The sequence below is a fragment of the Entelurus aequoreus genome, linkage group LG18, assembly GCF_033978785.1.
Source record: "Entelurus aequoreus isolate RoL-2023_Sb linkage group LG18, RoL_Eaeq_v1.1, whole genome shotgun sequence".
NCBI classification, from domain to species: domain Eukaryota; kingdom Metazoa; phylum Chordata; class Actinopteri; order Syngnathiformes; family Syngnathidae; genus Entelurus; species Entelurus aequoreus.
This window is the reverse complement of record NC_084748.1, coordinates 49847685-49862032: the sequence shown is the minus strand read 5'-3', so window position 1 is coordinate 49862032 and position 14348 is coordinate 49847685. Positions and strand designations below refer to the sequence as shown.

General features: G+C 37.1%; 1 protein-coding gene across 4 annotated transcripts in view; it reads left to right on the top strand.

The window, feature by feature from the left end:
* LOC133634240 (receptor-type tyrosine-protein phosphatase delta-like) overlaps positions 1-14348 on the top strand; it is a 643216-nt gene that overhangs the window by 485154 nt on the left and 143714 nt on the right. For all 4 annotated transcript variants that reach the window (XM_062027362.1, XM_062027360.1, XM_062027361.1 and 1 more), the window contains one exon: positions 11865-12053. In XM_062027362.1, coding sequence (XP_061883346.1) covers positions 11865-12053 — 189 coding nt within the window. The remainder of the gene's footprint in view (positions 1-11864; positions 12054-14348) is intronic.

Sequence of the window (14348 nt, the reverse complement as noted above, 5' to 3'; positions counted from 1 at the left end):
TATGCATGTATGTATATATGTATGCATATATGTAGGTATATATGTATATATGCATGTATGTATATATGTATGCATATATGTATATATGTAGGTATATATATATATATATATATATATATATATATATATATATATATATATATATATATATATATATATATATATATATATATATATATATATATATATATATATATATGCATATATATGTAGGTATATAAATGATAAATGGGTTATACTTGTATGGCGCTTTTCTACCTTCAAGGTACTCAAAGCGCTTTGACAGTATTTCCACATTCACCCATTCACACACTGATGGAGGGAGCTGCCATGCAAGGCACTACCAGCAGCCATCAGGAGCAAGGGTGAAGTGTCTTGCCCAAGGACACAACGGACGTGACTAATGGTAGAAGGTGGGGATTGAACCCCAGTAACCAGCAACCCTCCGATTGCTGGCACGGCCACTCTACCAACTTCGCCACGCCGTCCCCGTATGTATATATGTAGGTATATATGTACATATGTTTGCAGAGCCACTGTCTCACGACCCGCTGACTATAGTTCGAAGCGTTACAAGCAGAATTAGTATCTCAGCGCTAGGATTTCCCGTTAATGAGGCTCAGGGAGGTTGAAAGGGATCACAAGGGATTCTGATTTTTTTATATTTTTTTTAAGAGCGGAATCAGTGTGCACAAATGAAAATACCTTGAAGGTCAAACATGTACGGGAAAACCTTGATAGTCCATCTTTATATCATTGATGACTGGGAAGTTTCCCAGGAAACCTGGTACCAAAAAGGAATTTGATTGTTTTTCATATATTCTATGCTATATATAAGTATTAGCGGAATGTGTGGTGGGATACGCTATGGTCGTCTGCTAGTTTACAATTCAAGCATGAAGCATTGAAGCAAGACAAGTTTATTTATCAAGCACAAGTCAGGTAATTCAAAGTGCTTTTACGAGAAAAAACAAAAATATAAAACATGAAATATGAAAATAAAATCATCATAAAACGATCATAATTCAAATAAAATGTAAAGAGTGTAAATAAAATACTTTCAGTTGTCAAATGCACAATTAAATAAAAGTCCCTGAGGTTCTCAGAGAAGGAGATGGTTCATATGGTTCCAACATGTCAGCAGGAGACCAGTCCCTGAGGTTCTCAGAGCTGGAGATGGTTCATACGGTTCTAACATGTCAGCAGGAGACCAGTCCCTGAGGTTCTCAGAACTGGAGATGGTTCATATGGTTCTAACATGTCAGCAGGAGACCAGTCCCTGAGGTTCTCAGAGCTGGAGATGGTTCATACGGTTCTAACATGTCAGCAGGAGACCAGTCCCTGAGGTTCTCAGAACTGGAGATGGTTCATATGGTTCTAACATGTCAGCAGGAGACCAGTCCCTGAGGTTCTCAGAGCTGGAGATGGTTCATACGGTTCTAACATGTCAGCAGGAGACCAGTCCCTGAGGTTCTCAGAGCTGGAGATGGTTCATATGGTTCTAACATGTCAGCAGGAGACCAGTCCCTGAGGTTCTCGGAGCTGGAGATGGTTCATATGGTTCAAAACCAAGACTGAGACTTTTCCTACGTCTGTGTTCAGGCGGATATCAGTAGTCACCTTGATCAGAGCAGATTCAGTTCTGTGGTGAGGACTACATCCTGACTGGAAAGTATCAAACACATTGTTCAGCAGGAGAAAGTCACTAAGCAGTTGGTATACAACTTTTCTAGGACTTTGCCCGAAAATGGCAATAGTTGGTTTGATTAGTCTTTGAGACTAAACAGTATATTTTATGATTCACTGTTTATTTTCTTGACTACCGCTTCAGTCAAAACAAAAATGGCCGACTGTCTCTGATTGTGTTCCGTCCCAGTGAAATCTTGCTATTACTTTTCACATTTTTTTGTATTATGACAATATTTTCGGTATATTAGAGGGAATTTTTACCTGACATGTTTGGACTGTCATCTGCAGTCCTCTTCAGAAGTGTCACCTGGCCACTGTGATGTCTTGCCTACCAGCTGTTCTAATAGGCATGGCCAACCAGGCACACCTGTCAAGTATACCTGGTTGGCTCTCGAAATCCCGTGTAAATCATGCAAAAAATCCGACATGGGAGAAACAGGGAGGACATTCAACACAAGCAAGAAAGAACATCAGAAAGAATGTGAAAAAGGGACAACTGGAAGGTTTACAAGAAGCCTAATGCAAAAATCCGAACAGGAAATCTTAAAATCAGCCATATCAGATCATTGCAAAATAAATAACCACATCATGGACCGGGACAACGGCAAAATCATCGGCACAGAAAGTAACAAATTCAAACTGTGGATTAAAGGCCTACTGAAATGATTTTTTTTAAATTTAAACGGGAATAGCACATCCATTCTATGTGTCATACTTGATCATTTCGCGATATTGCCATATTTTTGCTGAAAGGATTTAGTAGAGAAAATCGACGATAAAGTTCGCAACTTTTGCTCGCTGATAAAAAAAAGCCTTGCCTGTAGCGGAAGTAGCGTGACGTCACAGGAGCTAGTATTCCTCACAATTCCCCGTTGTTTACAATGGAGCGAGAGAGATTCGGACCGAGAAAGTGATGATTACCCCATTAATTTGAGCGAGGATGAAAGATTCGTGGATGAGGAACGTTACAGTGAAGGACTTGAGAGGCAGCGATGGACGTATCTTTTTTCGCTCTGACCGTAACTTAGGTACAAGCTGGCTCATTGGATTCCACACTCTCTCCTTTTTCTATTGTAGATCACAGATTTGTATTTTAAAGCACCTGGGATACTATATCCTCTTGAAAATGAGAGTCCAGAACGCCAAATGGACATTCAGTGCCTTTTATCTCCACGACAATACATCGGCGAAATGCTCTAGCTACGAGCTAACGTGATAGCATCGTGCTTTAACTGCATATAGAAACAAAAAAAATAAACCCCTGACTGGAAGGATAGATAGAAAATCAACAATACTATTAAACCGTGGACATGTAAATACACGGTTAATGCTTTCCAGGCTGGCGAAGGTTAACAATGCTGTGCTAACGATGCCATTGAAGCTAACTTAGCAACCGGACCGCACAGAGCTATGCTAAAAACATTAGCTCTCCACCTACGCCAGCCAGCCCTCATTTGCTCATCAACACCCGTGCTCACCTGCGTTCCAGCGATCGGCAGAAGGACGAAGGACTTCACCCGATGCGTTTGGCGGCCCGGAGACGTAGGAAGTCAAGGTGAGGTCGGCGGCTAGCGCGGCTAGCGCTCCAACAAAGTCCTCCTGGTTGTGTTGCTGTAGTCCGCTGCTAATACACCGATCCCACCTACAACTGTCTTCTTTGCAACCTTCATTGTTCATTAAACAAATTGCAAAAGATGTCCAGAATACTGTGGAATTATGAAATGAAAACAGAGCTTTTTGTATAGGATTCTACGGGTACCATAACTTCCGTTACTCGGACTTCGTCACGCGCATACGTCATCATACCGCGACGTTTCAGCCGGATATTTCCCGGTAAATTTAAAATGTCACTTTATAAGTTAACCCGGCCGTATTGGCATGTGTTGCAATGTTAAGATTTCATCATTGATATATAAACTATCAGACTGCGTGGTCGCTAGTAGTGGCTTTCAGTAGGCCTTTAAGGAGGCCATCGAACTAAGGAAGCGGCCCAAGGGAGGGAGCATACCTGGACTCCCTCCTCCATTAACCATCAAGCGGCGGGGGGGGGGGCAGGTAGACTTGACAGGTGTGCCTGGTTGGCCACGCCTATAAGAACAGCTGATAGGAAACACGTCACAGTGGTCAGGTGACCCTTCTGAAGAAGACTGCTGATGACAGTCCAAACATGTCAGGTAATAATTCCATCCATCCATCTTCAACCGCGTATCTGGAATGGGGTCGCAGGGACTACAGCTCCAGCAGAGACCCCCAAACTTCCCTCTCCAGAGCAACATTAGCAACTTCCTCCTGGGGAATCCCGGTAGACAGTTTGAATCGAGTCTTTTATTTGCATAAACACCCGGGGGTGGCTTGCTTTCCAGCAATATGGTTTGTCTCAGGGCGAGTGTCTCTGGGCCTGTGTTTCTCTCTGGCTCCAACTCCGACAACGTGTCTCGTTCCGGCTGCTGCTAATAAGGGCGACAGGTGATTAGATAACAACACCCAGCTGGGCAATCTACTCACCTGCCGCTGGCTTCAAGGCCGGTCTTTACACACTCCCGCTCCGCGGCAGGCCCGCAGACCACACCCCCCTCCACAAAGACATAATGAACCTTTTTGAGCAAATCTTGCTCATGCTAACGACCGTCCATGTCTGTGAATGAACATTTTCAAAGCTTGAATTTCACCATCCTTCCAATATTTTCTCCAGCCGCTGATGTTTATTTGCCGCACATTATTGCTCTTTAGGTGTAAATGCGTGTCCTGCACGTTGATCTTGGGGGGGACTCTGTGAAAATAGTCAGTGGAATAATTGATGGGGTAGTTTGAGTTGTGCTCTTGCATAAGCGGAACAATGCCGCACTCAGGGGAAGGTGGGAAGAGTCTGCTTAGTCTTTTTGGGGCCCCTCAGCTGAGCGTACCGTGCAGCGCCCGAGGCGCCAGTGAGCGTGTCCCATATTAGCGATATTTAGCACGCTCGTTTATACCTCCAGTGGAGAGAAAAAAATATCTCTGGTGAGTCAGATGGACTTGGAATACCTCACGCAGCTCAGTGGGCTGTAAAATAAAACATGTACTTGGAGCAAGACTGGTGGAAAAACATGGAACATGACTAATTGTCCTTAAGGTGGTCTTCTAACACATTTGAAACACAACTAATTCACTAAATGATACATTCTACACTATAGAGTGAAACATTCTGAAGTACATTAATACAAGCTAAGCTAACCATTCCCCAAATGTCCTTAATCATGCGATCATTAGGCAAGGTCGTATGAAACCATGAACATGCATTTAGTGTGGTCACATGGTCTTCAATAGAAGATCATGAGTTGATCTTGCTTTTAAAAAAGATGTTTAAAGTGTTCCTTTTGCCTGTAAATTATTTAATTCCAAAACAAATATTTAACAATGGATGAATATTTTGATAAAATCATGTAATACAGTCTCTTGCTTATTAATTGGTACTGGACTTTACCGTAAAGTAGAATTATTATTAACCAATCCAATATTTTCATAGTGAGAGCATTACAAAAACAGTTGATGAACTTCAAAATATGTTTTTATGGACATTATTATAGCCCTCTAAACATGAAATAACACCCATATAGTCACATTTACCTTCTAAATATGCTTTATTGACATTATCATATCCCTCTAAACAAGAAAAATAACACCCATCTCGTCACATTTACCTTCTAAATATGTTTATTGACATTATTATAGTCCTCTAAACATGAAATAACGCCCATCTCGTCACATTTACCTTCTAAATATGTTTATTGACATTATTATAGTCCTCTAAACATGAAATAACACCCATCTCGTCACATTTACCTTCTAAATATGTTTATTGACATTATTATAGTCCTCTAAACATGAAATAACACCCATCTCGTCACATTTACCTTCTAAATATGTTTTTATTGACATTATTATAGTCCTCTAAACATGAAATAACACCCATCTCGTCACATTTACCTTCTAAATATGTTTATTGACATTATTATAGTCCTCTAAACATGAAATAATACCCATATAGTCACATTTACCTTCTAAATATGTTTATTGACATTATTATAGTCCTCTAAACATGAAATAACACCCATATAGTCACATTTACCTTCTAAATATGTTTTTATTGACATTATTATAGTCCTCTAAACATGAAATAACACCCATCTCGTCACATTTACCTTCTAAATATGTTTATTGACATTATTATAGCCCTCTAAACATGAAATAACACCCATATAGTCACATTTACCTTCTAAATATGTTTTTATTGACATTATTATAGTCCTCTAAACATGAAATAACACCCATATAGTCATCTTTACCTTCTAAGTATGTTTTTGACATTATTATAGCCCTCTAAACATGAAATAACACCCATATAGTCACATTTACCTTCTAAATATGTTTTTATTGACATTATTATAGCCCTCTAAACATGAAATAACACCCATCTCGTCACATTTACCTACTAAATATGTTTATTGACATTATTATAGTCCTCTAACATTAAATAACACCCATATAGTCACATTTACCTTCTAAATATGTTTATTGACATTATTATAGTCCTCTAACATTAAATAACACCCATATAGTCACATTTACCTTCTAAATATGTTTATTGACATTATTATAGCCCTCTAAACATGAAATAACACCCATCTCGTCACATTTACCTTCTAAATATGTTTTTATTGACATTATTATAGCCCTCTAAACATGAAATAACACCCATCTCGTCACATTTACCTTCTAAATATGTTTATTGACATTATTATAGTCCTCTAGACATGAAATAACACCCATATAGTCATCTCTACCGTCTAAATATGTTTTTATTGACATTATTATAGCACTCTAAACATGAAATAACACCCATCTCGTCACATTTACCTTCTAAATATGTTTATTGACATTATTATAGCCCTCTAAACATGAAATAACACCCATCTCGTCACGTTTACCTACTAAATATGTTTATTGACATTATTATAGTCCTCTAACATTAAATAACACCCATATAGTCACATTTACCTTCTAAATATGTTTTTTGACATTATTATAGCCCTCTAAACATGAAATAACACCCATCTCGTCACATTTACCGTCTAAATATGTTTATTAACATTATTATAACCCTCTAAACATGAAATAACACCCATATAGTCACATTTACCTTCTAAATATGTTTTTATTGACATTATTATAGTCCTCTAAACATGAAATAACACCCATATAGTCATCTTTACCTTCTAAGTATGTTTTTGACATTATTATAGCCCTCTAAACATGAAATAACATCCATACAGTCATCTTTACCTTCTAAATATGTTTTTATTGACATTATTATAGCACTCTAAACATGAAATAATACCCATATAGTCACATTTACCCTCGTTTCACACAATTTAGCAGCCTTCAGTGTATTCTACTGTAAATTACAGGACTCGCCTGAGTTGTTTTGCAAAAACGTATTCAACTTGACACTCGCAGCTACGACAGTTAGCTTTGTTGCTAACAACGCTAACCTGATTACATTACAATAGCGCGTACAAATATGCATGAAAACACTCCTACAGACATCACACACGGGACGCTTTAGTAAGTAAGAATTGTTTTAGTTATATTGTAAAACTTAAAAACGTTGCTTGGAGTGACGAATTAGGAATCCGTACGAGTAGAAACGTTATGGACGGCTAGAAGACGGACTTGGCAGTTGTAGTTCTGTGTTGAAAGCTGAGTCGAGACAGAAGGCAGCCCAGCAGCACCTGCAGTGCGCAAACTCGTCCAAAGGATGGCGCTGATGCACAAACAATAACACACCTTTTCAGTGTCGTTGCTTGTTTATTTTAAAACTATTTGCATTATGGCCGTCAGTGAAGAAAAATACATATTAGCCGCTCCATTTTATAAGCTACATCAGGGATGTCAGAGCGAATAATGTATGAATTTGATTTCATTATTAATTATATAAATTGTTTTAATTAACTGTCGATTTTACAGTAAAAACTTTACATCTACACAATTTTTCTGTAAAATATAGAGGGGTTTTTTTCATTAATATTTTACGGTAAATGGAAACACAGTACAACTGTTTTGGGGGGTTTTAAGGACAAATCTGGCAGCTTAGTTGCCAGAATTTTTGTGTTAAATTGACATTGTTTGTACAACATTATATTGCTCATATATTTTTTTATTCCGGCAACTTAGCTGCCAGTTTTTGTACCGTAAAAAACAAATGTACCGTCTTTCCATTCACAGTAATACACTGTTAAAAACCACAAGCGTAGACTTTACACCAGGGGTCACCAACCTTTTTGAAAGCAAGAGCTACTTCTTGGGTAGTGATTAATGCGAAGGGCTACCAGTTTGATACACACTTCAATAAATTGCCAGAAATAGCCAATTTGCTCAATTTACCTTTAACTCTATGTTATTATTAATAATTAATGATATTTACACTTAATTGAACGGTTTAAAAGAGGAGAAAACACGAAAAAAATGACAATTAAATTTTGAAACTTAGTTTATCTTCAATTTCGACTCTTTAAAATAGAAAATTCAACCGAAAAAAAGAAGAGAAAAACTAGCTAATTCGAATCTTTTTGAAAAAATTAAAAAAAAGCATTTATGGAACATCATTAGTAATTTTTCCTGATTAAGATTAATTTTAGAATTTTGATGACATGTTTTAAATAGGTTAAAATCCAATCTGCACTTTGTTAGAATATATAACAAATTGGACCAAGCTATATTTCTAACAAAGACAAATCATTGTTTCTTCTAGATTTTCCAGAACAAAAATTTTAAAAGAAATTCAAAATCGATTCTACAGATTTTCTAGATTTGCCAGAATTTTTTTTAAAAATTTTAATCATAATAAGTTTGAAGAAATATTTCACAAATATTCTTCGTCGAAAAAACAGAAGTTAAAATGAAGAATTAAATTAAAATGCATGTATTATTCTTTACAATAAAAACAATTAATTTACTTGAACATTGATTTAAATGGTCAGGAAAGAAGAGGAAGGAATTTAAAAGGTAAAAAGGTATATGTGTTTAAAAATCCTAAAATCATTTTTAAGGTTGTATTTTTTCTCTAAAATTGTCTTTCTGAAAGTTATAAGAACCAAAGTAAAAAAATTAATTTATTTAAACAAGTGAAGACCAAGTCTTTAAAATATTTTCTTGGATTTTTAAATTCTATTTGAGTTTTGTCTCTCTTAGAATTAAAAATGTCGAGCAAAGTGAGACCAGCTTGCTAGTAAATAAATAAAATATAAAAAATAGAGGCAGCTCACTGGTAAGTGCTGCTATTTGAGCTATTTTTAGAACAGGCCAGCGGGCGACTCATCTGGTCCTTACGGGCGACCTGGTGCCCGCGGGCACCGCGTTGGTGACCCCTGCTCTACAGTCTATGCTGGCCGCTCAGTCAACAGAATTTTAACGCAAAAAACAGCAGTAGTTTTTCTCAGTTTACAGTAATATGCTGTATAGAACAACGGAAAATGTATAAAGTATGTTAATATATTGTAATATTTTTTGCAATATTTGATACTATTAAAGTTGAAAAGATATGCAATTTCAAGCAGTATATCAGAGCGTTGCAAAATAAATAACCACATCATGGACCGGGACAGCGGCAAAATCATCGGCCCAGAAAGTAACAAATTCAAACGATTGGATTAAGGAGGCCATCGGACTAAGGATGCGGCCCAAGGAAGGGACGCATATATTTTTTCTGTCAAAATGAAAAAAATCAATGACATTTAGTGAGAAAATATGAAGTACTTGATAAACACATATCATTTCCAGGTGTTTGCGGGCCAGATAAAATAATGTGGCCCCCGGTTTTTGAGTTTGACACCTGTGAGCTACAGGGTTTGAAGCATAAGTAGTAGTTTATAGTCTAGATTTAATGGTAATACATGAATGAAAGTTAATGTAACACCTAATTTAGGCCAATACCATGTAGAATATGCTTTAAAATACATACATACATCCTATCTTTGTAAATAAACATGAAACATTTGTGAATTGAATTTAAATTAATGATTAATTAATTAACCGACCAATTAATTAACCACCAACAATACTCCATTTACATCTCGTGACCGGAAAATTAACATTAGCCATATTGTTATTATAAGTGCTGACACAGACGGACTATTTTCCGCAAGCTAACCAGCTTTTGCTGCCATATTGACATGTTGAGCTGAGTTGGTGAAAGTCAATTCTAGATGAACTTAGATTAACTATCCTCAGTCACGCACTAAGCGTCGTGTGGTAGTATTGCTAAGTGCGAAACGATATGTAAAACAATCACTTACTGTGCAACGTCTGCTCTCACTGGGATAAAGACTGATGGGATGTTTGTATCTTCCACTTTACATCAACAATTTATCATAATCCTCACAAAGGGTTAAAACGAGTGGGGGGTTTCTAAATGTATTAATGTATACTTATTATATAATTAATGTATAATTACTATACATTAAAGGCCTACTGAAATGATTTTTTTTTTTATTTAAACGGGAATAGCAGATCCATTCTATGTGTCATATTTGATCATTTCGCGATATTGCCATATTTTTGCTGAAAGGATTTAGTAGAGAAAATCGACGATAAAGTTCGCAACTTTTGCTCGCTGATAAAAAAAAGCCTTGCCTTTAGCGGAAGTAGCGTGACGTCACAGGAGCTAGTATTCCTCACAATTCCCCGTTGTTTACAATGGAGCGAGAGAGATTCGGACCGAGAAAGTGATGATTACCCCATTAATTTGAGCCAGGATGAAAGATTCGTAGATGAGGAACGTTACAGTGAAGGACTTGAGAGGCAGTGCAGGACGTATCTTTTTTCGCTCTGAGCGTAACTTAGGTACAAGCTGGCTCATTGGATTCCACACTCTCTCCTTTTTCTATTGTAGATCACAGATTTGTATTTTAAACCACCTGGGATACTATATCCTCTTGAAAATGAGAGTCCAGAACGCCAAATGGACATTCAGTGCCTTTTATCTCCACGACAATACATCGGCGAAATGCTTTAGCTACGAGCTAACGTGATAGCATCTTGCTTTAACTGCATATAGAAACAAAAGAAATAAACCCCTGACTGGAAGTATAGATAGAAAATCAACAATACTATTAAACCGTGGACATGTAAATACACGGTTAATGCTTTCCAGGCTGGCGAAGGTTAACAATGCTGTGCTAACGACGCCATTGAAGCTAACTTAGCAACCGGACCGCACAGAGCTATGCTAAAAACATTAGCTCTCCACCTACGCCAGCCAGCCCTCATTTGCTCATCAACACCCGTGCTCACCTGCGTTCCAGCGATCGGCAGAAGGACGAAGGACTTCACCCGATGCGTTTGGCGGCCCGGAGACGTAGGAAGTCAAGGTGAAGTCGGCGACTAGCGCGGCTAGCGCTCCAACAAAGTCCTCCTGGTTGTGTTGCTGTAGTCCGCTGCTAATACACTGATCCCACCTACAACTGTCTTCTTTGCAGCCTTCATTGTTCATTAAAAAAATTGCAAAAGATGTCCAGAATACTGTGGAATTATGAAATGAAAACAGAGCTTTTTGTATAGGATTCTACGGGGTACCATAACTTCCGTTACTCGGACTTCGTCACGCGCGTACGTCATCATACCGCGATGTTTCAGCCGGATATTTCCCGGGAATTTTAAAATGTCACTTTATAAGTTAACCCGGCCGTATTGGCATGTGTTGCAATGTTAAGATTTCATCATTGATATACAAACTATCAGACTGCGTGGTCGCTAGTAGTGGCTTTCAGTAGGCCTTTAATTATATATATTCATTATTCCTTTATTTAAATTATTAAATATTAATCATTAATATTAATTATTAAATAGTAATTAATAAATAGTAATTATGACATATTAATTAAGAAATATTAATTATGAAATAGTAATTATTAAATAGTAAGTATTAAATATTAAAAATTAAATATTAAATATTAATCATTGATCATTAAAAATGTAATATTGATTATTAAAGTATTAATTATTTATTATTTTTCTTAATTATTAAGTATTTATTATTAGTTATTAGTTATGAACATTTGTGAACATTGAACATTTTGAACAATGGATGATAATAATAATGCATCATCACTTCTTGAACCTTGTTTGTCTCATCCTTCCAGAGGACCAGCTGCCTTCGGGCTTCCCCACCATAGACATGGGGCCCCAGCTGAAGGTGGTGGAGCGCTCTCGGACCGCCACCATGTTGTGCGCGGCCAGCGGAAACCCCGACCCGGAGATAAGTTGGTTCAAGGACTTCCTGCCCGTCAACACCTCCAGCAACAACGGACGAATCAAGCAGCTGCGCTCAGGTAACCGGCGACCTTCTTCCTCCAGCTCTTCTCCCTTCTGCCTTAAGAGCTTCAGTCCTCCCCCCGACCCTCATGCTACACCTCTCCTCCCCCCCCGACGCTTGTGTGACCCTGGCCACTTCCTGCCGTGGTCTCTCTCTGGCCGTGCCGCCGCCGCTCTGAGTCGCCTTGGAGGCTTGCCGACTCTTCCAGGACTTTTCAGAGTGAAACCTTCTCCGCTTTGCTCCAAACACGCTGAGGCCTTCCTGTGCAGGTCACCACTACAGGCCTTGCAGTCCTGGTCAAAAGTCTACGTACACTTGTGAAGAACATCTGGAGTGTCCAATCAACTCCTATGTTTTTGTGATGTAGTGATTGGAGCACATACTTGTTGCTCACTAAAAACATTCATGAAGTTTGCTTCTTTGATGAATTTATTATGGCTCTACTGCAGGGGTGTCCAAAGTGCGGCCCGCAGCTAATTGTTTAGCGGCCCGCCACACATTCTGGAAATACTATTGTAAAAATAAAAAAAGAACATTAAAAAAAGTGGAATGAGGTGAAATCTAACGAGAAAAAGTTGCAATGTTGACACAAAAGCTCAATCAATCAATCAATCAATCAATGTTTATTTATATAGCCCTAAATCACAAGTGTCTCAAAGGGCTGTACAAGCCACAACGACATCCTCGGTACAGAGCCCACATACGCTGCCATGCAGGCTGTTTTGTTTTTCTTTTGTCTTTCTTCGTTTTTCTTTTTTTGCCATTGCTCAAAAAAAAAAAAAAAAGACAAAAAAAATCCATGTTATAATGAATTATTTTCAGGGCTCCAATGACTTCAAATATTTCACTTTAAAATGTTTTATGTGGTAAATATTGCATACATTGTGTAGTAGCCATGTAAAAACATCAAAGTTTTCTTTGACAAAAGCGCATAAAACAAACAAAATAATAGTTCCAGCATAAAATGGACAGATATATCTGAAGTTGATCTCGTAACTTAAGTGTTGAAAGTAAAAGAAAAAGCTAATAAAAATGTATCACTTTATGAGTGGGGCACCTTTTGGATCCCAAATATATTTAGTGATTTTTTTATTTATCTTTTCACTGTGATTACTCAAAAATATGAAAGAATTCAAATCAATGGTGTCCTGCATTATTGATCTTTTAGGGCTCTAATTACTAAATACTGCATATTTCAGTTTTACTATAAAAAAAACTAAGTTGTTTTTGACAGAAAAGCCATAAAAAAAGTGGAATGAGGTGAAATCTAACGAGAAAAAGTTGCAATGTTGACACAAAAGCTCAATCAATCAATCAATCAATGTTTATTTATATAGCCCTAAATCACAAGTGTCTCAAAGGGCTGTACAAGCCACAACGACATCCTCGGTACAGAGCCCACATACGCTGCCATGCAGGCTGTTTTGTTTTTCTTTTGTCTTTCTTCGTTTTTCTTTTTTTTGCCATTGCTCAAAAAAAAATAATAATGACAAAAAAAATCCATGTTATAATTAATTATTTTCAGGGCTCCAATGACTTCAAATAGTTCACTTTAAAATGTTTTATGTGGTAAATATTGCATATATTGTGTAGTAGCCATATAAAAACATCAAAGTTTTCTTTGACAAAAGCGCATAAAACAAACAAAACAATAGTTCCAGCATAAAATGGACAGATATATCTGAAGTTGATCTCGTAACTTAAGTGTTGAAAGTAAAAGAAAAACCTAATAAAAATGTATCACTTTATGAGTGGGGCACCTTTTGGATCCCAAATATATTTAGTGATTTTTTTATTTATCTTTTCACTGTGATTACTCAAAAATATGAAATAATTAAAATCAATGGTGTCCTGCATTATTGATCTTTTAGGGCTCTAATTACTAAATACTGCATATTTCAGTTTTACTATAAAAAAAAACTAAGTTGTTTTTGACAGAAAAGCCATAAAAAAAGTGGAATGAGGTGAAATCTAACGAGAAAAAGTTGCAATGTTGACACAAAAGCTCAATCAATCAATCAATCAATGTTTATTTATATAGCCCTAAATCACAAGTGTCTCAAAGGGCTGTACAAGCCACAACGACATCCTCGGTACAGAGCCCACATATGCAGGCTGTTTTTTTTTTTCTTTTGTCTTTCTTCGTTTTTCTTTTTTTTGCCATTGCTCAAAAAAAAAAAATAATGACAAAAAAAATCCATGTTATAATGAATTATTTTCAGGGCTCCAATGACTTCAAATATTTCACTTTAAAATGTTTTATGTGGTAAATATTGCATACATTGTGTAGTAGCCATATAAAAACATCAAA